The sequence below is a fragment of the Neoarius graeffei genome, chromosome 23, assembly GCF_027579695.1.
Source record: "Neoarius graeffei isolate fNeoGra1 chromosome 23, fNeoGra1.pri, whole genome shotgun sequence".
In the NCBI taxonomy this organism is placed as follows: Eukaryota; Metazoa; Chordata; class Actinopteri; order Siluriformes; family Ariidae; genus Neoarius; species Neoarius graeffei.
The window spans coordinates 59,564,411-59,587,052 of NC_083591.1; the positions used below are offsets into that span (position 1 = coordinate 59,564,411).

The 22,642-nt window shown below is 41.7% G+C and overlaps 2 protein-coding genes across 3 annotated transcripts in view; both read right to left on the reverse strand.

The window, feature by feature from the left end:
- xrn1 (5'-3' exoribonuclease 1) overlaps positions 1-3,810 on the reverse strand; it is a 36,234-nt gene extending 32,424 nt beyond the window's left edge. The window contains exons 1-6 of the mRNA XM_060906559.1: positions 3,617-3,810; positions 2,093-2,325; positions 1,724-1,821; positions 915-1,024; positions 193-303; positions 10-95 (exon numbers count right to left, since the gene is read on the reverse strand). Of these exons, the coding sequence (XP_060762542.1) occupies positions 10-95; positions 193-303; positions 915-1,024; positions 1,724-1,821; positions 2,093-2,325; positions 3,617-3,691 (713 nt within the window). The 5' untranslated portion in view covers positions 3,692-3,810. The remainder of the gene's footprint in view (positions 1-9; positions 96-192; positions 304-914; positions 1,025-1,723; positions 1,822-2,092; positions 2,326-3,616) is intronic.
- A 1,400-nt stretch (positions 3,811-5,210) lies between these two features.
- On the reverse strand, positions 5,211-19,764 carry LOC132871385 (uncharacterized). 2 transcript variants are annotated; one of them, XM_060905503.1, is made up of 8 exons: positions 19,473-19,764; positions 12,958-13,047; positions 12,290-12,445; positions 11,498-11,557; positions 10,421-10,513; positions 9,927-9,941; positions 5,656-5,757; positions 5,211-5,564 (listed from the first exon to the last, which is right to left on the reverse strand). In XM_060905503.1, the coding sequence occupies exons 1-7, from the start codon at positions 19,558-19,560 to the stop codon at positions 5,660-5,662; spliced, it is 600 nt and encodes a 199-aa protein (XP_060761486.1). In that variant the 5' UTR covers positions 19,561-19,764; the 3' UTR covers positions 5,211-5,564; positions 5,656-5,659. The 2 variants fall into 2 exon arrangements, with proteins under 2 accessions (XP_060761486.1, XP_060761487.1); XM_060905504.1 differs by lacking the exon at positions 11,498-11,557.
- Positions 19,765-22,642: the final 2,878 nt, after the last annotated feature.

A 22,642-nucleotide genomic window follows, 5' to 3' on the forward strand; every position in this document is an offset into this window, starting at 1 on the left:
AAAACAAACCTCTTCTGGTTCTTTTTCCCCCCGAAGCGTACCTCCTCTCTGAGCAGAGAGAAATGAGGCTCGTGACTCGTCAGCCCCAGCATTATCTACAGGGACAGAGAGGAAGAGACACAATTATAGACAAAAATATAAATACATACTCACACTCTCTCTCTCACACACACACACACAGAGGAGACACACCAGGTCAGCGTCCAGGCCGTACAGACAGTGTCGTGTGTTCGGATCGTGGCCCGGTTTGGCGGTCTCAGACCGAATGAACTCCATGATCTTGTGCTCGCCTTCTCCTGGAGTCTGTTGACAACAAAATGCATGTTTTATGCATATAAAAAAGAAAAGAAGAAGAAAAACACTGACACAGTAAAGTGTATTGATTTTTTGACAACATGCCTGTGATTTTACTGAATGAAGTTACAGCAACGGAAATCACACCCACTGTTACTGAAGTTATTATATTTAAGATTAAGTTTGGAGCCCCTTCAACTGATCATATGAACTGAACAAATTTAAATCAAACATCAAACTTAAAAAACATTTCAGTCTATAAAGAATGGCACCTTAAACCTTGTGTCCTGGAGGTGGAAAGTTCAAGAATAGAATATGCTACAACTCTAAAAAAAAAAAATAAATTAAAAAAAAAAATAAAATAATAATAATAATAATAATAATAAACAAAATATTATTTTACACATGTAATGAAATAAATCTGGAAGGCCAGAATTTATTTTTACAGTTAAAGGGTTATGAACCCTGCTGATGATGAGTTTAAGAGCCCACGCTCTACTGTATTAAATTTTAACTAAGTTGGAATGCAGGTGATTTGGGTCTCATTGTATCACGGCTGTATTATCACGGTGTGTGTGTGTGTGTGTGTGTGTGTGTGTGTGTGTGTGCGCCCTGTTCACCTCGTGACCAGACAGATACACTCTCACGCCCTGCCACAGTCGGTCTGTGGACAGCTTTTTGTGCACAAAATATTTCAGCTGCTCGTGAAGTCGGGCCATGAACTCCGTACCTATAGAGAAATGATAAACAAACAAACAACACCACAAACATCACTGGCTCAGACAAACTGAAACTCCTTGAACCTCCTTATTTCCCGAGTCAGCCATACAGGAAACTAAACACGGCGGTCGGGATGAGTGGTGGATATGGGCTGGATTTTTCCAAAATAAAAGAATAAACTGCAATCTCTCAGTCTAATTTTATGACGATACATTTATTACTAAATACATATATCCAGCGCTTGATTTAAAAATAAAACAATTATAATACAATATTAACATAAAATTATATACATTAATATTTGATGATAATAATAAAATATATGATGGAATTAAATTAATCAATGCATATTAATTAATAATCAAATGGATAAACAGATTTATTTAATTATATTAACTACTTTATGACTTAGCTTTATACATTTACATCATGATTTATTTTAAAATAAATAGAATGAAAATTTTAAACAAATGCAGGTTTCACATACTTAAATTATTTACTATTGAATAATTATTAGCAATGAAATTATAATTTAAATCAATTAATTACAACATAATTATTACTTCTATTATTAAAAAAATAAAAATAAAAAAATTATATATATATATATATATATATATATATATATATATATATATATATATAAGTGTGTTATTTAATGAAACAATGCATTAAATTGTTTTTCTTCAGTGAAAGCTGTAAAACAAACCGGGCGTGATGCAGTTGGAGTCGAATCGGGCCTCAGTGGGTAAAACCTCGCCCTTCTCCAGAGCCTTCTTTATCTTCTCCTCTGCTTCCTTTGCCGATCTGAAAGGAAAAAAAAAGAGATCAGCTTACGGCGTGCTACACTGTAGTGACCTACGGCAGTGTGTGATTTGGGACATAGCCCTGTGGAAATGTTCCTTATACATGAGTGTTACTTCTGAACCCTAATTATCTCAGTGTCTAAGATATGACTAATTTAATCATCTACCTAACGAGCTCATTAATATAATCCAGAACACCAGACGACTTCCTATTAGAAGGATGTAGAAGCCTTCAGTTCAGATGTTCTCCTGATCAAAGTTGAATTCTGTACCTGAATCTTCTGCCACGCTGCTGGTTCATTTTGGCTCTTGGTGCGACTCCATCCACAGCCATGAAGAACACCTTCCTGGGCTTGATGATGCGAAAGAGCACTTCGAGGTAGTGGAAGATGTCGGCGAAGATCTTCTCTTCTGTGATGCGGAAGTGCACGTCCTCGTCGTTGGGGTGTGAGCACTGGTGGATGATCCCATTCATGTCCAGGTATAGATTATCAAACTCTGGGATCTGTTAGAGGGGAAAAAATAGTTTAATTCTGTTTTAATCAAAAATGACCAAACTAGACAAATATCTCCAATCTCGAAGAGCTGAGGATTCACGTATCTAATCAACTTGATCAGGAAGAAACTTCAGACAATTCATGAACAGATTTGGCATTAAAATTAGAAATGATGTTCAATAACTGAAGCCCATAATTGGCTAGTGCCCCTGTGATTGACAGGGGAAAGAGAGTATGCCCCTCCCACCCAGAGAGAGCAGCCAAACTAGAATGTCGTGATAATTTCACCATTTTAATAAAAAACGTGGGGCTTTTTCAGTGGCGTTAATAAATAGTAACTAGTTAATTATTATACACAATGTGCTTATTTATTTTAAAATAGTTTGTTCACAAGATAAATCTGTACTGAAGGTCTGACAATTTTTGTGGTTGGATGAATCCCTGATTTGTAAATATATTCTTCTTCTTTTGGATGCTCCCGATTAGGGGTCACCACAGCGCCTCTTTCGTCTCCATTGCTCCCTGTCTTCCGCATCCTTCTCTACCACACCTGCCACTTTCATGCCACTTGGGGTGCATAAGCGTGCTCTTGGCGCTGGTCCCAAGCCCGGATAAATTGGCGAGGGCATCCGGCGTAAAACTATGCCAAATCTAACATGTGGATTGTAAATATACTGATCCTTATAATTAAAAATACACTATGATTTGATTTTATTCAGTAAATAATGAAAGACATTAAGAAGCAGGATAACACATGAAAGTGAAAACACATTTCCAATGTGGTCCTATAAAGCAGGTTTTTATGGTGCTTTATTTTCATTCATCTCAATAAAACAATACAAATAAAGCTTGTAGCTTCAGGGTTAAACGTCTAATTTATTACATTTTATAAGAATGTTCTCTCTATAGCTATACAAATAACAGCTTAAAGATGATCAACTCTCTAACCTACAAATTACATATCCCATGTGCCCAATCCGAAATCTTTCCCTCCTCCCTAGACTACAGCACTCGTCTACGACACGAAATCGCTCCCTTTGCTCCCTATGTAGTGCACTACAACTGTTCCAGAGTTCAGTTTGGGACTGCTCCAGAATTCCTCAGGGTTGACTAGCTGAAAAGCTGAAGAGTTGGAAAATAAAAAATTCAGAATGTGACCACATCGAATTTAGACTCCTTTCAGACCACAAATATTTTTTTAAACTTGCATTAATTACTGAAAGTGTTTAATCTTCTACAGCCGGGGGGGTGTTAGCCGGCTGCTAGTCCTAAAGCTAACTAGCATTTATTTACACAAACCTGGTGCTCCTTCACAACTTCACTCAGACATGGATATCGCTCTGAAATCCATCGGTAAAACTTAGGAACCCCCATCTTGCCTGGAAAAACAACAAACTGTGTCAATCAGTAAATAAATCTGAGGCGACGGTGAAGAGCTGCATAAACTTTGATAGCTAGCTTGGTATTGCTGTGTTGGGTAAAGACTATCGATTTACGCTTCCGTTTGTTTTCCCACTCGTATTGCGACACGTCCTGCCTTCCTGCACTCAGATTGGATAGTACTGTGTAGTTATTCGCGCCATGATTGGCTCGCAGTTTATAGTATCCAATCGCTGTACAGAAGGTGGGACTTTTCCGAAACGGGTAGTACGAAAAAAAAAACCCCGACCGTAATGCTTGTTGTCCGACCAATAATAATGTCCGTGCGGAATCTGACCTAATGACCGCTAATGAGGTTAAAATGTTACAAGTTTTATTATTCTATATAATGAAAACACAAAGGGCCTATATTTTTTTTGTACTTTCAACTATCTGAAAGTTTATACAATAAAGGACACTTTTTTTTTTTTTAAATTGTGCAACCGATAACTTCTTTCGGGTTGAACAGAAACCAGTTCCTCTTTGATTCAGTTTGTACTTCGTGTGTCGCAAAAATATGCAAATCAGTATGCAAATACTTCGGATTAACTCGTTTATCATTAAAAAACTTGTAGTAATACAATTACTCAATACAATTTGAAATGATCATTTCTTTCAAAAATGCTTTATTATAAATACAGAGCATATTATAGTGCAGACTTTTGTTTTTAAGGAAATTAAAGCACATTTAAAATAATTTAATCCTGAAAAGAACAATGTGTATAATTCGCATAAACTTGTAATTGAATCAAAACAGTATAGTACATTATTCCTGTTTAGAATATTTGAGGAATAAATCTTTTTGTATGCTTTTAATAATTGACTGTGTATCTTAAGTTCAATACCTTAAATAAAAGTTGTGAATTTGTGGCATTCAGAGAGTCTGAAATTTGTTCAGTCTGAGAGGAAAAAGATAAAACTCTGTCCCAAAACACTGCCGTCCAAATTATTAGAATTTATTCCAAGAACTTGCAGCCTAATTAATTAATTAATTAATTGATTGATGTATCAGTGAAATCTATACATCTATCCTCTTGGCTGTTATTTTCTTACCATCATACCAATGTAACACTATAATTTACCCATGAGATATTAATAAATCAATCTTATCCTAGGTTGACGTGGGGTGGCCTTGGGCTGAAGTGCCCTTGAGCGAGGTATCGAACCCCTGACTGCTCCCCGGGTGCTGTAGTGTGACTGCCCACTGCTCTGTGTGTGTTCACTGCTTCAGATGGGTTAAATGCAGAGGATGAATTTCACTGTGCTTGAAGTGTGCATGTGACGAATAAAGGTTTCGTCTTCTTTCTTCTTATCTATAGTTTTAAATGTAAAGAGCTATTGAGCGGGTTTCCAGACTAGACAAATCCAGGAATTTTTAACTGTTCTCGGAACAGCTTTGGAAATTCCACGTGGAGTAGTACATATGCTGTGTTTTCTTTTGAAGCAGTGAGCAAGACAAATGAACAAGTCAATCTGAAAAGTTAAGAATTCAGTTTATTAATGAGAGGTAAGAAAAAGGGAGTTTTATTGCACAAAGGAAATGAAAAGTCCACTGTGGTTCTAAAGAAGTCTCGTGAGAGTGGAGTGTTTGTGATGGAGTCTCAAAATGAAGAACACTGAAGAGTGATGAGCATTTGGGACAGTGCCTCGGTTTGTTTCAGCTGTTGAGAGTCCTACAGGTTTTTTGTTTTGTTTGTTTGTTTTTTGGGGGGGTCCAGTGCACCAAGAAAGAGTCTCACCACCGTATGTGTAAATCCTTTCCTTCTCCAAAATTAAGCCATGGTCCGACACCTCCAGGACGAACTCTCACCTGGACATCCTGTAAATACTGAAAGGAGTGGAATAGATTATTTTACAAAGATTGTAACTTGCATCATATTAATGCCAATATATCATGTTAAACTGTGATACACCTTTACCGTATCAGTAGGTCATTTTAGTCTCTGGAAGTAGGTTTTCCTGCTTCATCGTATTCTCCAGAGACCAAGCAGGGGGGTAATGAATAAGGGAGCCTATAACACCTAAAAATATATTTTAAAAACCCATAAGTATTTTTATAAAATACTGGAATATGTTCTGTGTGTTTATTCAGCACAGATCTTATTAACACAGACCTTGGCTCTGAGGCGGAGCTGTAATTATCCTGTTGGGCCACCAGAGGGCGAGAGCTCCTTCTCTCTCTATACAGTGGTGCTTGAAAGTTTGTGAACCCTTTAGAATTTTCTATATTTCTGCATAAATATGACCTAAAACATCATCAGATTTTCACACAAGTCCTAAAAGTAGATAAAGAGAACCCAGTTAAACAAATGAGACAAAAATATTATACTTGGTCATTTATTTATTGAGGAAAATGATCCAATATTACATATGTGAGTGGCAAAAGTATGTGAACCTTTGCTTTCAGTATCTGGTGTGACCCCCTTGTGCAGCAATAACTGCAACTAAATGTTTGCGGTAACTGTTGATCAGTCCTGCACACCGGCTTGGAGGAATTTTAGCCCGTTCCTCCGTACAGAACAGCTTCAACTCTGGGATGTTGGTGGGTTTCCTCACATGAACTGCTCGCTTCAGGTCCTTCCACAACATTTCCATTGGATTAAGGTCAGGACTTTGACTTGGCCATTCCAAAACATTCACTTTATTCTTCTTTAACCATTCTTTGGTAGAACGACTTGTGTGCTTAGGGTCGTTGTCTTGCTGCATGACCCACCTTCTCTTGAGATTAAAGTTCAAGTCAACTTTATTGTCAATAATGCCATATGTGCAGGACATGCAGAGAATTGAAATTGCGTTTCCCTCTTATCCGCAGTGCAAACAGTAATAAACATGAAATATAAAATATAGGTACGAGGTATAAACTATAAAAAGGGGGGAGGGGGAAAAAAACGGGGGGGTTTACACACACAAGCCAAAGCTATCTAAGAAAAGACAAGACCATGGCAATCCAGAAAGTGCAAATGTGGCAGTGTGAACAGAATTAACGGTATAAATTTAAATGTGACGAATGACAATATAAACAGAATGAACAATGTAAACGGGAACAGCAGTCTGACAGTATCGTAATTATCAGTATAAATAAATGGCAGTATGAGCAGAATTTTCAGTGCAAGTATAAATATGGCAGATATGACAATATAAACAGTGTAGCAGTGAAGTCTATCAAAGATTAGATGTATAAAGTGTAAACAGTGTTGTAAACAGTTTTTATATAGTGCAATTAACTTTTTTTTTTTTTTTTTTTTTTTAAAAAGGCAGTATGAGCAGAATTTTCAGTGTAAGTATAAATATGGCAGATATGTGAAAAGTGTAAACAGTGTTCTAAATAGTTTCTATATAGTGCAATTAACAAAAGAAAAAACCCCGTGTAGACGGTATTGTAAACAGTTTTAACGTAGTGCAATTGAATTCCGTTACAGTTCGTTAAAGTGTCTGGTGACGTTTGGTTTGTGTATTAAGGGAAGGGGGTACTGGCCTGGGAGGGAGTTCAGCATCCTGACGGCTTGGTGGATGAAGCTGTCTCTCAGTCTGCTGGTTCTCGCCCGGAGGCTTCTCGTTCTCCTCCCAGAAGGCAGGAGGCTGAAGAAGTGGTGGTTGGGATGGGTGGAGTCACCCGCAATGCTGAGTGCTCTGCGGGCCAGGCGTGTGTTGTAAAAATCCTGAAGGGAAGGTAGGGGGACACCAATGATCTTCTCAGCTGCTCTCACTATGCGCTGCAGGGTCTTCCGGCAGGATGCAGTACAGCCGCCGTACACACAGTGATGCAGCTGGTCAGGATGCTCTCGATGGTTCTGCGGTAGAAGGTCTGCATGATAGGGGCTGGTGCTCTAGCTCTTTTCAGTCTGTGGAGGAAGTACAGGCGCTGCTGAGCTTTCCTGGCCAGTGATGCGGTGTTGCTGCTCCGGGAGAGATCCTCGGTGAGGTACACACCCAGGAACTTGGTGCTGCTCACTCTCTCCACAGCGGCACCATTGATGGTCAGTGGAGGATGCTGGGTGGAGGCTCTCCGGAAGTCGACAACCATCTCCTTTGTCTTCTCCACATTAAGAGAGATTGTTGTCTCCGCACCACATGGCCAGTTGGCTCACCTCGTCCCTGTAGTATGACCCATCATTGTTAATGAGTCCCACCACAGTCGTGTCATCCGCAAACTTGATTAAGAGATGTGTGTTGGTGTGCAGTCGTGGGTCAGCAGGGTGAAGAGAAGGGGGCTGAGCACACATCCTTGAGGGGCCCCTGTGTTCAGAATGATGGTGCTGGATGTGTTGCTGCTGACCCGGACTGCCTGTGGTCTTCTGGTCAGGAAGTCCAGTAACCAGTTGCAGAGGGAGATGTTAGTCCTAGACAGTCCAGTTTCTGTATCAGCTGCTGGGGGATGATTGTGTTAAATGCTGAACTAAAGTCTAAGAACAGCATCCGCATGCAAGAGTCCTTAGTGTCCAGGTGAGTGAGAGCTGAGTGGAGAGCGGTGGAGATTGCATCATCAGCGGACCGATTGGCCCGATATATAAATTGGTACGGGTCCATGGAGGGCGGGAGGATGGATTTGATGTGCTGCATGACTAACCGCTCGAAGCACTTCATAATGATGGGGGTCAGTGCCACAGGGCGGTAGTTGTTGAAGCAGGATGGAGAGGTTTTCTTTGGAACAGGGATGATGGTGCTCTTGAAGCAGGTGGGAACAACAGTTCATGGACTGATGTCCTGACATTTTCCTTTAGAATTCGCTGGTATAATTCAGAATTCATTGTTTCATCAATGATGGCAAGCCATCCTGGCCCAGATGCAGCAAAACAGGCCCAAACCATGATACTACCACCACCATGTTTCACAGATGGGATAAGGTTCTTATGCTGGAATGCAGTGTTTTCCTTTCTCCAAACATAACGCTTCTCATTTAAACCAAAATTCTATTTTCATCTCATCCGTCTACAAAACATTTTTCCAATAGCCTTCTGGCTTGTCCATGTGATCTTTAGCAAACTGCAGACAAGCAGCAATGTTCTTTTTGAAGAGCAGTGGCTTTCTCCTTGCAACCCTGCCATGCACACCATTTGTTGTTCAGTGTTCTCCTGATGGTGGACTCATGAACATTAACATTAGCCAATGTGAGAGAGGCCTTCAGTTGCTTAGAAGTTACCCTGGGGTCCTTTGTGACCTCGCCGACTATTACATGCCTTGCTCTTGGAGTGATCTTTGTTGGTGGACCACTCCTGGGGAGGGTAACAATGGTCTTGAATTTCCTCCATTTGTACACAATCTGTCTGACTGTGGATTGGTGGAGTCCAAACTCTTTTTAGAGATGGTTTTGTAACCTTTTCCAGCCTGATGAGCATCAACAATGCTTTTTCTGAGGTCCTCAGAAATCTCCTTTGTTCGTGCCATGATACACTTCCACAAACATGTGTTGTGAAGATCAGACTTTGATAGATCCCTGTTCTTTAAATAAAACAGGGTGCCCACTCACACCTGATTGTCATCCCATTGATTGAAAACACCTGACTCTAATTTCACCTTCAAATTAACTGCTAATCCTAGAGGTTCACATACTTTTGCCACTCACAGGTATGTAATATTGGATCATTTTCCTCAATAAATAAATGACCAAGTATAATATTTTTGTCTCATTTGTTTAACTGGGTTCTCTTTATCTACTTTTAGGACTTGTGTGAAAATCTGATGATGTTTTAGGTCATATTTATGCAGAAATATAGAAAATTCTAAAGGGTTCACAAACTTTCAAGCACCACTGTATATATGTACATCACTGAGTAATTCTCATTTCTCTCTATTTTAATAAATTTCAGCAAGTTTCAATTTCAAACAAGCTAACACACCCTTTACTCTAGCAGGTGTACAATCAATAAAAAAACCCCAGCTCTTTATAGTTTTTTTCTAACAGTGTTTTTATGTCAAGTTGTGAGTCCATGTCTCACCTTTTTGAACATTTAATTTTCTTCATATTTAAAAATGTTCATGAATATTTAAATGAAAGCACACCAAAAAGTTGTTTTTTCAGAAAGGTTTTATAAATGAGCTGTACCAAACTATATGCAAACACTTGGCTGTCTCAGCTGTAACACACCGTGTTTATAAATCATACACAGTAAAAACATGTCAGAGATCACAGTGAAGTCATGCACGCTACAGCGGAGTTAATCTACAACCTGTCGTTTAAGTTTATCCTCACCTCCAGCCTCAGTTTCTGAAGTTCAGAGGAATCGCAGAACAGGAGAGAAAAGGAGAAAGAGGGAGAGACATTGTCATAATGTGCAAAAACATTTATCACACATCCATGTGTTAATTGAGAGGAAAAAATTTCATGAATAAAGTGTATAATGAATATAAATTCATAAAGCAAGTGTAGATTAATGCAAGGGGTACCAATATTTATCACAACGCTGTATTTAAATGTAATGCTACGGTGCTCCTGAGTGAGTGGGGCTGAGGGGGTGGAGTCAGGTGGATGGATTAGGTGAGATGGAGTTCAGAAGAGGGGCAGAGAAAGAGAACTGAGGGGGAGGAGTCAAGTTGATAGACAGAGAATGCTGAGGAGGCAGGGTTAAGTGGAAGGATTGAGAAGGTGGAGTTAAATGGATAGCTAGAGAGTGTTAAGGGGTGGAGTTAAGTGGAGAACTAGTCAATTGCAGGGCGGAGTCAGCGAGTGATCCTGCTGTACCTCACCTGGTCTTTTGAACAGCGTGAAGCAGAGCAGAAGAAATGTGATGAAGACCGAAGCTCCGACAAGTAGAGTCACAATGGACGATCCGGATGTGTCTGAAACACACACACGCGTATAAATAAAACATTTGGTTTAATTTCTGATCTTCCTGCTTCTGGAATATAAAATGTATAGCTCTGAGATTGTGCTGTGTTCACAAATAGTCGCGTGTCGCTCAGTGCTCAGGAACGATGATGCCACATTGACGTTTCTCCAGATCGCTGTTCAGCTCCTCCATGGGTTCAGATAGCGAATGATGTTTAAGTTAATTACTGTATTATTTTCATCATAAATGTCCACACACACACACACACCCCAGCTGAATGGAAGTTCGCCTCATTTTCAGTCAGATAGCAGTAAGATGTTTCTCGGTATTAGTAACACTGGGCAGGTTTCTCGAGAGATTTTATAAACACAGTCTTTAGATGCTGTGAAATGTCTGCATTTGTGGGCAATGAACACAACAATACTCGTTAATGTTGATTTACAATTTTTTTGGCAATTAAATTGTTTGTTGTGCAAAAATGCTGCAGAAACTTTAATGCTGACTGAATTTTTGTCACTCCAAAATATCAAAAAATAGGAATTCAGTGGTTTTATTTGAATGCAGCCTCATAGTATGAACCCACTCAGTTATACTTACAATCACGAATAACACACAGGGGCGCCGCCAGAAATTTTGGGCCCCATGAAAGATCAGAATTTTGGGCCCCCCAACTTTGCCCAACCTCGTCACAATTGCACTATTGTCATTATTTGACTTTTGATAGCCCATGGACCTTGAGTTTGTGACTTTGTTATTACATTTTATGTTTTAACCTACCAGGGACTAGATGAAAACTGGTCAGTGACTAATTCTGGTGCATTTACAATCACAAATGAAAATTCAAGATTTTGCCACATGCCTTCTTGTGCTAGGACAATTGGTAGTGAAATGTGTGATGGGTGATTAGCAACACTTTAATCTAGCAAACTGTATATGGCGCTCGCTCATTAAAAACTTCAATCCTAAAGCATTTATGGGTTGTATTGCTGCTTACCTCCTTCTCCAAAGGGGGGTTCAGTGGTTTGGTAGGGCGGAGGTCCCCCTGAGGCTGAATCTGTGCATATTTAGGGCACCCCATTAGTTATGAAACTGGTTATTAGCACTAGTTATTAGCACCAGCATAACGTAATATTTCATCTTGTTTATCACACAAGTCAGTTCAGTTATTAAAATGGAAAAAATGTCACTGTACAAACTGTAAAAGTGTTCTCTTGATAGGCTAATCCAACCACGTTCATACTGTTCATTTACCATTCGCTAATATTTTGTACACGCATGTGAGCGATAGCTACCTTTCTTTGGGAAAAACTGAGTGACCAGTTGCCTGCCTCTCCGGTCCCTCTCAGCTTTCGGCTGCCTTTCTTTACGTTTTTGACAGCCGCTCTTCATATTTAGCGATCATAGACTGTACGCACTCCACTGCTGGCTGGCTGGCTGCTGCACCGCAACACAGCAGCAAGTAGCGTTGCACTGATCAGCACACAGATTTAACGCATCACGCTTCTACCAGAACTGGACCGTACCATTTCGCAAAAGGGGGAGGGTTAAATGACAATATGTTGAAGAACTCAAGAAATAGACAACCTTGTTCAATTAGCTCATTTTACCAGATGGAATATTGCATTGTTGTTATTTCAAAAGTCTTATTAAAATCATTAAAAGCATATTATCAGCCCCTTAAAGGGCCCCATGGCAGTGCTGGACCCCTAGAATTGTTCTAACCTTTCCCCCCCTGGCGGTGCCCATGCGCGCGCACACACACACACACACACACACACACACACACCTCCTGAATCCTCCATCACGCTGAGATCCTTCACCAGCTTCATACACTCGTCCCCCAGCATCTCTCTCTTGCTCTCCTTCACCTGAATAACCAAACTGTTGATGTCGAGCTGAACAATGCACTGGCACTCACACAAACACGCACATCTCAGATTTACTGAGTTTTACACACACACAGAGAGAAAAGTTAGATTCATTAAACCTGTTCACTGTAACAAAACACACAGAAATGTACAGGGCTGAATGAACACTCGCAGAGCTCTTTAAACACCTAAAGAACCAAACTGAACACCTTCACTACATAAATATTTACCATACCTAATTAACTTTTAGAGCTCAATTAACACACAGAGACCCAGATTAATTATTCTGGAATAAAGTGAACACTGAACTCTGTAGGAGCTCTGTTATTCACTTCACACCTCCGTTCAGTTTAACTCTCACAGAACTGAATTAACTTTTCAACGTTTCACTTAAACACCTAAAATCCTCACTATCACTTGTTATAACACATATTTCAACACCAGTTGAGACATTAAATGAACATCTCCGTTGTTGACTAACTCAGTGTTTGTTTAAGCCGAGCTGAACACAGATGATCACAGAAGCTCTACGTTTCATCACTGCGGTTTGACAGAAGTGTAAACGTTCCTCCGACTCGTTTCTTACCCGAGGACGTGGGTTTGTTCCTGATTATCCACAGCATGTTGATGAGTCTCGTGGTGTTGGTGCCATTTTCTCCAGGTTCACACACACAGCCTGCACACAGAATCACCACCAACACAGTCATCCCACGTTTCTCTGATAATAAATAAACACACTGCTAATGTTATGAGTAAAAACAGTCCGTGTTTAGTGTTTTATAAAACCTGTGAGAGACGAAATTTAAAAAAAAGTTCTTTAATCATTTTCCTTCTACTTGGAATCCTTTCTGATATGAAAACTCTTGATCACTGGCTTCTACTTCAAATCCTTAATATGTCTGTGAAGGTTCTCAGTCATCCAGGTCATAGTAAACAGTAGGTGCTAAAGAAGGCAACTGGACTTGCTTGAAATTCTTGAAGACGTTTCACCTCTCATCCGAAAAACGTCTTCAGTTCTGTCTGACTAGTGGAGAGTTCCAGGTATTTATCCTCTAGTGGACCAAAAACAACCCTAAGAAGAGTCGTTAAGGTCACCTGGGTCGTTAAGTCATCCTGTAGGTGTTGGGGTCACTGGGGGCCAGGTGTGAACAGTGTTAGCAGCCTAGAGAGTCGTTAGGGTGATCTGTGGGTTTTTGGTTCTCGGTCATCCTGTGAGTCGTTGAAGTCAGCTGAGTCTTGGTGTGGATGTGTATTCAGTTTTCTGGGAAGTGTGCCAAGGACTGCATTGTAGGTGGCTGATGTCTCAGTGGTGTCTCAGGCCCTGTCCACACGGCAACGGATTCAGGTGACTCCGATACAATTGCTTATCGTTTAGGCCTGTCGTCCACACGGCACCGGCGTTTTGGGTGCCCAAAACGCAATCTTTTTGAGAACGGGTTCCAGAGTGGAAAGATCTGGCAACGTTGCCGTTGTGAAGTCGTCTGGATGAGTAGAACGGATTTGTTTACGATGACGTCACAACCACATGACTGTGAGTGCTTCACGCCGGGTAGAAGTGTAACGAACTCGATGCGAGTTGTCAACAAATCCTATAACTTGGTTCATGAAACGCGCTTACAAAATATTTTCACTGTGAATATTTATTGTGTAATGGTGCAAAGTGAGAGAGAGAGACTCTGCCCTTAGGGCAGAGTCAATCCCGCCAGCAAAAATAGGGAAAAAAAGGAGCGATCTCACCTCTTCAGATGTGGGTTTAAGTCCTACAATACATTCCTCAAAAAGGGCGTAGAAGAGCAAATTAATCCATCAACGTGCAGCATTCAATTTATTCCGGACCATTAAAGACGCCGCCTTCCGTGTAGAATCATACGTCATCCTCGCCACCATATTGGATAGGTCAAAGCGGAGAATAAAGATTCATGTGCTGCGTTTAACTGTACCAACAGGTTTGCCGTCCAAACGAGATCACATGGGATTACCTTTCACAGGTGAGACTGGAAAAATACTTTTCATTGTATTTGGTCATTATAATGTAATTTTACGAACAGATTTTTCTGACTTTGTGGCTAATATGAAGTCTCGCGCATAATAGTTTATGCACATGCGTCGTTACTTCTTCTATTGTTCTGGTGTCTCCGAAGGGACTGTCTTACAGCGCCCCTAGAGGTGTGGCATGTGTATTGCATCGTTTTCAGCAAGCGTTGCGTTGCCATATGGACCTGATATTTTACTGATCGTTGCCCATTTGGACGCGATATTTTTTTAAATAACATCTCGTTGCCGTTGTCGTGGGGATGTAGCCTCAGACCACCTCCTCTGTTCAGTGATGCTCATTCCGGGTTGACGAAGATGGCTTCTTTTACTCCTCTTTTAAATCACTGGTCTTCTCTGGCTAAAATGCATACACTGCAGTCCTGAAACGAGTGTCCTTTGTTATTGAGATGAAGACGGACTGCAGAGTCCTGGCCTGAGGAACTGGCTCTCCTGTGTTGAGCCATGCGCCTGTGAAGCGGTTGTTTTGTTTCCCCAATGTACAGGTCTGTGCATTCCTCACTGCATTGTCCTGTTTGTGTCTGGGTATTGTGTCCTCAGGGTGGACCGGTTTCTGCCTCAGAGTGTCACTGGGTCTGAAGTGTACAGGGATGTTGTGTTTGTAGAAGATCCTCCTGAGTTTCTCAGATAGTCCAAAAATGTAGGGAATGACAATTTTCTTGCGTTTGTTGCTGTTTTCCTCCCTGTCAATTGTGCTTCTTTTTCTGGTCTTGACGAAAGTCCAGTTTGGATACACACACTTCTGAAGTGCTTCCTTGATGTGTTTTTGCTCCTTCTCAGGTATGTGGATGACACCTGAGTTAAAATCAAAACCCATGAGATGGAAGTCTTCACAGAGCACATCAATGCAGTCGATATCAACATCAAGTTCACCCAGGAGGATGTCAGTGGAAACAACCTAGCCTTTTTGGACTGTAGCATGCACATCAAATAAGACAGAAGCCTGAGCATCAAGGTCTACCAGAAGACTCCCCCACACACACACACACACACAGACCACTCCCTACTGTTTGACTCTCACCATCCACTGGAACACAATTTGGGGGTCATTGGGACCTTGCATCACAGGGCTCAGAACATTTCTACAGCGGTAGAGGGAAAAGAGAAGGAGCAGAAACACATCAAAGAAGCACTTCAGAAGTGTGTGTATCCAAACTGGACTTTTGTCAAGACCAGAAAAAGAAGCACAATTGACAGGGAGGAAAACAGCAACAAACGCAAGAAAATTGTCATTCCCTACATTTCTGGACTATCTGAGAAACTCAGGAGGGTCTTCTACAAACACAACATCCCTGTACACTTCAGACCCAGTGACACTCTGAGGCAGAAACCGGTCCACCCTGAGGACACAATACCCAGACGCAAACAGGACAATGCAGTGAGGAATGCACAGACCTGTACATTGGGGAAACAAAACAACCGCTTCACAGGCGCATGGCTCAACACAGGAGAGCCAGTTCCTCAGGCCAGGACTCTGCAGTCCGTCTTCATCTCAATAACAAAGGACACTCGTTTCAGGACTGCAGTGTATGCATTTTAGCCAGAGAAGACCAGTGGTTTGAAAGAGGAGTAAAAGAAGCCATCTTCGTCAACCCAGAATGAGCATCACTCACTACGTTTACATGCACATAGAGAGAATCGAATTTCTGCCGTTGCTCGACTGAAATCGAAGTTCAAAATGCCATGTATACACCTTAATTCGGCTGAAATTGAACCGAACTTGATTTCTCGGAATCGAGCTACACGACCTAGTTTATGCGATTTCTGCCGAGCTACTTTGTGCATGTAAACCCTATCGAGCTAGTTGTCGAGCTACTTCCGGGAGTGACGAGACCACAAGCGGGAAACACAACAGCCTCGGTCGGCATGACAACAGTAGTAGCGAGCAGCAGAAGAGGTCAGGAGGAACAAACGAAGAAGAGAAAATGGCGATGTAGAGCTCTCTGAAGTGTGGGTGGAGCACAGAGGACGGCAGGACAAAGCTTCTGGTACTAATAGGCTTTTTATTGTCAGACTTTTCAGTTTAACAGCCTACTTTTATTCTTGAGAGAAAAGCGCACGCGCTGTGTTCTAGTCCCGGGACGAGCTCTCCCCTCTGCTCTCCCTCTGCCTCCTTAAATAGGGCGCGGTTACTGGGAAGCCACACAAACACAGGTTAATTACCGTCAGGTGTAGTTATTCTGCCACTCACCTTCCCTGGCTCCGCCCTCCGGTCACAGACCGGCACTTGACCACGCCCCCACTGCTACAGGCAAGCAGAAACGTGCACTTCTGGAGCAATGAGGAGACAGAGTTCATGCTCATTCAGCTTAAGGAGTTGAATATATTAAAATTCATGGACGGGAGAAAAACACGCAATGGAGAACACGGAACTGATAACTTTGTTTACACTCTTGAATAGCTCTTCTTCATGACGACAACCGGAAGTGTACCAACACGATGGGGCGTGTTGCGCCACCTGTGGCTCGGGTGCACAAAGCACCTCACACAATAGCCCGATTTCAGTTGTGTGCATGTACGATTGGATTTCTCTGGCACCCTGCTGGGACCTTCAGCCCGATTACCGACAGCAGCTCGATTTGGATGTGCATGTAAACGTAGTGACTGAACAGAGGAGGTGGTCTGAGACACCACTGAGACATCAGCCACCTACAATGCAGTCCTTGGCACACTTCCCAGAAAACTGAATACACATCCACACCAAGACTCAGCTGACTTCAATGACTCACAGGATGAACGAGAACCAAAGACCCACAGATCACCCTAACGACTCTCTAGGCTGCTAACACTGTTCACACCTGGCCCCCAGTGACCCCAACACCTACAGGATGACTTAACGACCCAGGTGACCTTAACGACTCCTTCTTAGGGTTGCTTTTGGTCCACTAGAGGATAAATACCTGGAACTCTCCACTAGTCAGACAGAACTGAAGACATTTTTTGGATGAGAGGTGAAACGTCTTCAAGAATTTCAAGCAAGTCCAGTTGCCTTCTTTTAGCACTTACTGTTCAAATCCTGAAAGATTCCCCTAGGAACAACTGAAGATGTGAACATGTGAAATCATTCTCCTTCTGATAAATGACTGAAGGGTGTGTGTTGTTGTTGTTGTTGTTTTAATAGCACTGAGGCTCTGTGTTTTTATTGTTGCTCCTTTCGAACATGGGAAGGTCCTAGAATTATACAGTTCTTCTTTTATAAAGCCACGACACAGTGTCCAAAAGTATGTGCACCTGTCCTAATGATTCAGTTTAGGTGTTTTAGCCATGCCTATTGCTAATAAGTGTATAAAGTCAAGCACATAGCTGTGTGCTTTCTCTAGACAAACACTGGCAGTAGAGTGAGAGAACTGAACTGAACTGAAGAGCTCCATGACCTTAAATGTGGAACAGTCACAGGTTGCCTCTTTGACCATGCAGCAGCTTGTGACATTTCTGCTCTGCTACATCTGCTCTCAGTTGCCTGGAACAACTCAGTGTGATTTATTGTGTGAAGGAAACATCTCAGAACAACAACAGCTCAGAAGTGGTGTGTGAAGGTTTGAGTGAAAAACTTGAGTGTCCTGCACTGAACTCAACCCCACTGAACACCTTTGGGATGAACTGAACCCGAGAGCTCCTCTCACATGCACATGCTGTCACAGCAAACGGGAATAAACCAATATTACTGAGCATGCTTTTGGAACGTGATCTCCAGCAAGCTGGTATGAATGTGATGATCAGATCTTCACACATGTTTGACTGTATGGTGTATGTTCTATAGCTACATTATAATAAATACATATTTCATAAAAATATCAATAATACATTTTATTGATTAGACTATGGCACCTTTCATACCAAGAAAAGGTAATCAAACAAAACAGTGAAAAAGGTGAGGAATAAAAATGAAATAACAACACATTTGAGTGACAAGAAAGAAAATCTCATCTCATTCTCTGTAGCCGCTTTATCCTGTTCTACAGGGTCGCAGGCGAGCTGGATCCTATCCCAGCTGACTACAGGCGAAAGGCGGGGTTCACCCTGGACAAGTCGCCAGGTCATCACAGGGCTGACACATAGACACAGACAACCATTCACACTCACATTCACACCTACGCTCAATTTAGAGTCACCAGTTAACCTAACCTGCATGTCTTTGGACTGTGGGGGAAACCGGAGCACCCGGAGGAAACCCACGCGGACACGGGGAGAACATGCAAACTCCGCACAGAAAGGCCCTCGCCGGCCACGGGGCTCGAACCCGGACCTTCTTGCTGTGAGGCGACAGCGCTAACCACTACACCACCATGCTGCTCAATATAAAATCTCATTATCTGTAGCCGCTTTATCCTTCTACAGGGTCGCAGGCAAGCTGGAGCCTATCCCAGCTGACTATGGGCGAAAGGCGGGGTTCACCCTGGACAAGTCGCCAGGTCATCACAGGGCTGACACATAGACACAGACAACCATTCACACCTACGGTCAATTTAGAGTTGCCAGTTAACCTAACCTGCATGTCTTTGGACTGTGGGGGAAACCGGAGCACCCGGAGGAAACCCACATGGACACGGGGAGAACATGCAAACTCCGCACAGAAAGGCCCTCGCCGGCCACGGGGCTCGAACCCGGACCTTCTTGCTGTGAGGCGACAGCGCTAACCACTACACCACCGTGCTGCTCAATATAAAATATTTATTAAAATAATATGTAAATTAGAATAAATGTACAATAAAAATGATATAAAAGTAATGTAAAAGCAACATGGCAGTAAATATTGCTTAAAAAATAAATTGTTTCTTTGAAATTATTGAGGATCAAAACTTTTTGACTAGATTATCTTAAAATCACAGAAGTCTCACACAGAATTTTATAATTTTACCTTTTTTTAAATTATTATTTTAAAGACTGAAGATGATGCAGTGTTGTGGAACCCATGGGTTCCTTTTTAAATACTGAGTGTAGTTTCTCTTTCTGTTTATATTTTGTTAGTGCCTGTTTACACACACACACACACACACACACACACACACACACCCCTGTGAGGTCAGTAATTAAAAGATGATTTCTCACCTTTCAGAGGGAAAGTCGCTGAGAAATGAGAGAGAAAAGAGACGAAGAGCATCATCATCTTCATCATCTTCATCATCATCATCATCATCAGGAGCCGATTCTCTGACACTCAGCCGGTTTAAAGTTAAATATGAAGTTAAATGTAAAGTTAAATCCTCTCCCAGCTCTCAGTGCAGATGTTTTATAAAAGTTCACCGTGAATAAATCAGTAAGTTAAAAGTGACTCCGATGTTCAGCTCAGATCCTGTAAAGAACCGGACCCACACTGAACCGAACCCACACGCAAAGTGAAACTGCTGCTGTCCCCTCAGTGAGGTTGCCAGATATAATCAGAACTGCACATGACCTAACTGCGAGTGAAAATGTTGAACTATAAAACAATAGAAAACGGCCATAAAGGGATCTGCGTTCCACATCAGCTCCATTTACACTGTATTCAGTTCGAAAGAGGAAAATAAATCAGGACTGATCCAATAATGAGAAGTCAATCAATCAATCAATCAATAAAATGTCGTGCTTTTACATTATACTGGATCATTTCACTTTTTTTTTTTTAGATATTTACACCACATTATCCTTTAACACTGAACATCATTTCAAATCATCAAAATCCACTCAGTCACTTTTCAATTTTTATTTTATTTAATATTCTTTATTCCTTTTTTAGGGACAAGTTGTTTCCTTCTGTCCAATGTGTCTGAAAAAGTTCCAGGTAATAAACCCAGGTTCACACACACATGAACCAGTTAAACATCAGCAGCAGCATCATAAAAACATCATAAATCTTTATTTCGGAGCATTTCAAACTGGAACGCCACTAACAAAATATTCAGCAACATCAGAAAATTTACATAAATATAGAAAATAATAATGAACCAGGAACCAAAGAAAATTACAGGATTCAGTGTTCTACATTAAAAAAACCCTAAAATTAAAGATTATTAATTATCCCCAATCTGGCAACCTGATAGGAGGGGATAATTAGAAAAGGAGAAGCGCTGCTTAAAAAAACCACCACCAACAATAATAATAATAATAATAATAATAATGTTACAGAAAGAGAAAATTGCAACAAAGACAAAAGAAATAAAATAGATTTAAAAAGAAAAAAGAAAACTGAAAACCAAAAAAGAGTGAGAGCAAGCAGAATTCACACACACACACACACACACACAGACAGAAACACACAAGCATCCGGACGTCAATAACACACGGCAACAACTCATTTCCTGCTGTTGGCAGCTCTAAATCTAGACTAAAGACCAAGCTGTTCTCAGATACTTTCTGCTAACTGATAAATACCATCTTTACATGTTTTAAACTTTACTTAACTTTTATTCTGTTTTATTCTGCTGTTTTTACTGAACTTTTACTTCATTTTATTATTTTATTTCTACTATTGTTTAATTCTTATTATTTTTTCTCTCTTCTTCCCCCTTTATTTTATGTAATTTTATTTTCTATTGTTTCCTGTTTTGCCTTTACCTCTGTAAAGCACATTGAACTGCCACTGGGTATGAAATGCGCTATAGAAATAAACTTGCCTTGCCTGACAAGCTTCTCTCTCACTCTCTCCTTTACTCTCTCTCTCTCTCTCTCCCTCACTCTCTCCCCCTTTACACTCTCTCTCCCTCACTCTCTCCCCTTTACACACACTCTCTCTCTCTCTCTCTCTCTCTCTCTCTCTCTCTTTACACACTCTCTCCCCTTTACACTCTCTCTCTTCCTCACTCTCTCTCCCCTTTACAATCTCTCTCCCTCACTCACTCTCCCCTTTACACACTCTCTCTCCCTCACTCTCTCCCCCTTTACACTCTCTCTCTCACTCACTCACTCACTCACTCACTCACTCACTCACTCACTCTCCCCTTTACACTCTCTCCCTCACTCACTCTCTCCTTTACACTCTCTCTCTCCCTCACTCACTCCCCCTTTACACTCTCTCTCTCTTCCTCACTCTCTCTCCCCTTTACAATCTCTCTCTCCCTCACTCACTCTCCCCTTTACACTCTCTCCCTCACTCACTCTCCCCTTTACACTCTCTCTCCCTCACTCTCTCCCCTTTACACACTCTCTCTCCCTCACTCTCTCCCCCTTTACACTCTCTCTCTCACTCACTCACTCACTCACTCACTCACTCACTCACTCTCCCCTTTACACTCTCTCCCTCACTCACTCTCTCCTTTACACTCTCTCTCTCCCTCACTCACTCCCCCTTTACACTCTCTCTCTCTTCCTCACTCTCTCTCCCCTTTACAATCTCTCTCTCCCTCACTCACTCTCCCCTTTACACTCTCTCCCTCACTCACTCTCCCCTTTACACTCTCTCTCCCTCACTCTCTCCCCTTTACACACACTCTCTCTCTCTCTCCCTTTACACACTCTCTCCCCTTTACACTCTCTCTCCCTCCCTCACTCACTCTCCCCTTTACAATCTCTCTCTCCCTCACTCACTCTCCCCTTTACACTCTCTCTCCCTCACTCTCTCCCCTTTACACTCTCTCTCTCCCTCACTCACTCTCCCCTTTACACTCTCTCTCTCCCTCACTCTCTCCCCTTTACACTCTCTCTCTCTACACACTCTCTCCCCTTTACACTCTCTCTCTCTTCCTCACTCTCTCTCCCCTTTACAATCTCTCTCTCTCTCCCTCACTCACTCTCCCCTTTACACTCTCTCTCTCCCTCACTCACTCTCCCCTTACCCTAACCCTAACCCCTTTACTCCTCTGTGTCTCACTCTCTTCTGTCTCACTCTCCTCTGTACTAAAGGCTCACTGTGGATTTATATCTGCAGTAAACACTCCAGTGTGTGTTTTTGTTCAGCAGGTCACGTGAGCGTCCCGTGTCGATGTGCAGGTTTATGTTTCTTTGTTTCTCTCCCTGTTGGATCTCTCTGTTATCTTCAGTGTCCAATAACACAAGAGTGTGAAATAAAATCAACACTCAAACACACAGCATCAGTCCAGTGTTAGAACCTCAGCAGCTGAATAAAGCCACGTGGAGCCTCGTTTACCGTCACACATGAACAGTAAAGTCACACTAAACGTGACTGAGTGTTCGTGGATAATTAAATCCCTTCCAGGGAACTCATTCTAACCCTCAGAGTGTGAGAACCAGTGGATCAGGATCCCGTAGGAAAATCCAAATTGCATACAGCAAAAGGAAAAGGG

Excerpts from the sequence above, each read along its gene's own strand:
- LOC132871385 (XM_060905503.1), bottom strand. The coding sequence starts at position 19,560 with ATGATGATGATGATGATGAAGATGATGAAGATGATGATGCTCTTCGTC. Across the intron at positions 12,446-12,957 it reads GAACAAACCCACGTCCTCGG|TAAATCTGAGATGTGCGTGT; the intron begins GTAAGAAACGAG and ends TGTAAAACTCAG. Across the intron at positions 10,514-11,497 it reads ACCCCCCTTTGGAGAAGGAG|ACACATCCGGATCGTCCATT; the intron begins GTAAGCAGCAAT and ends TGTGTGTTTCAG.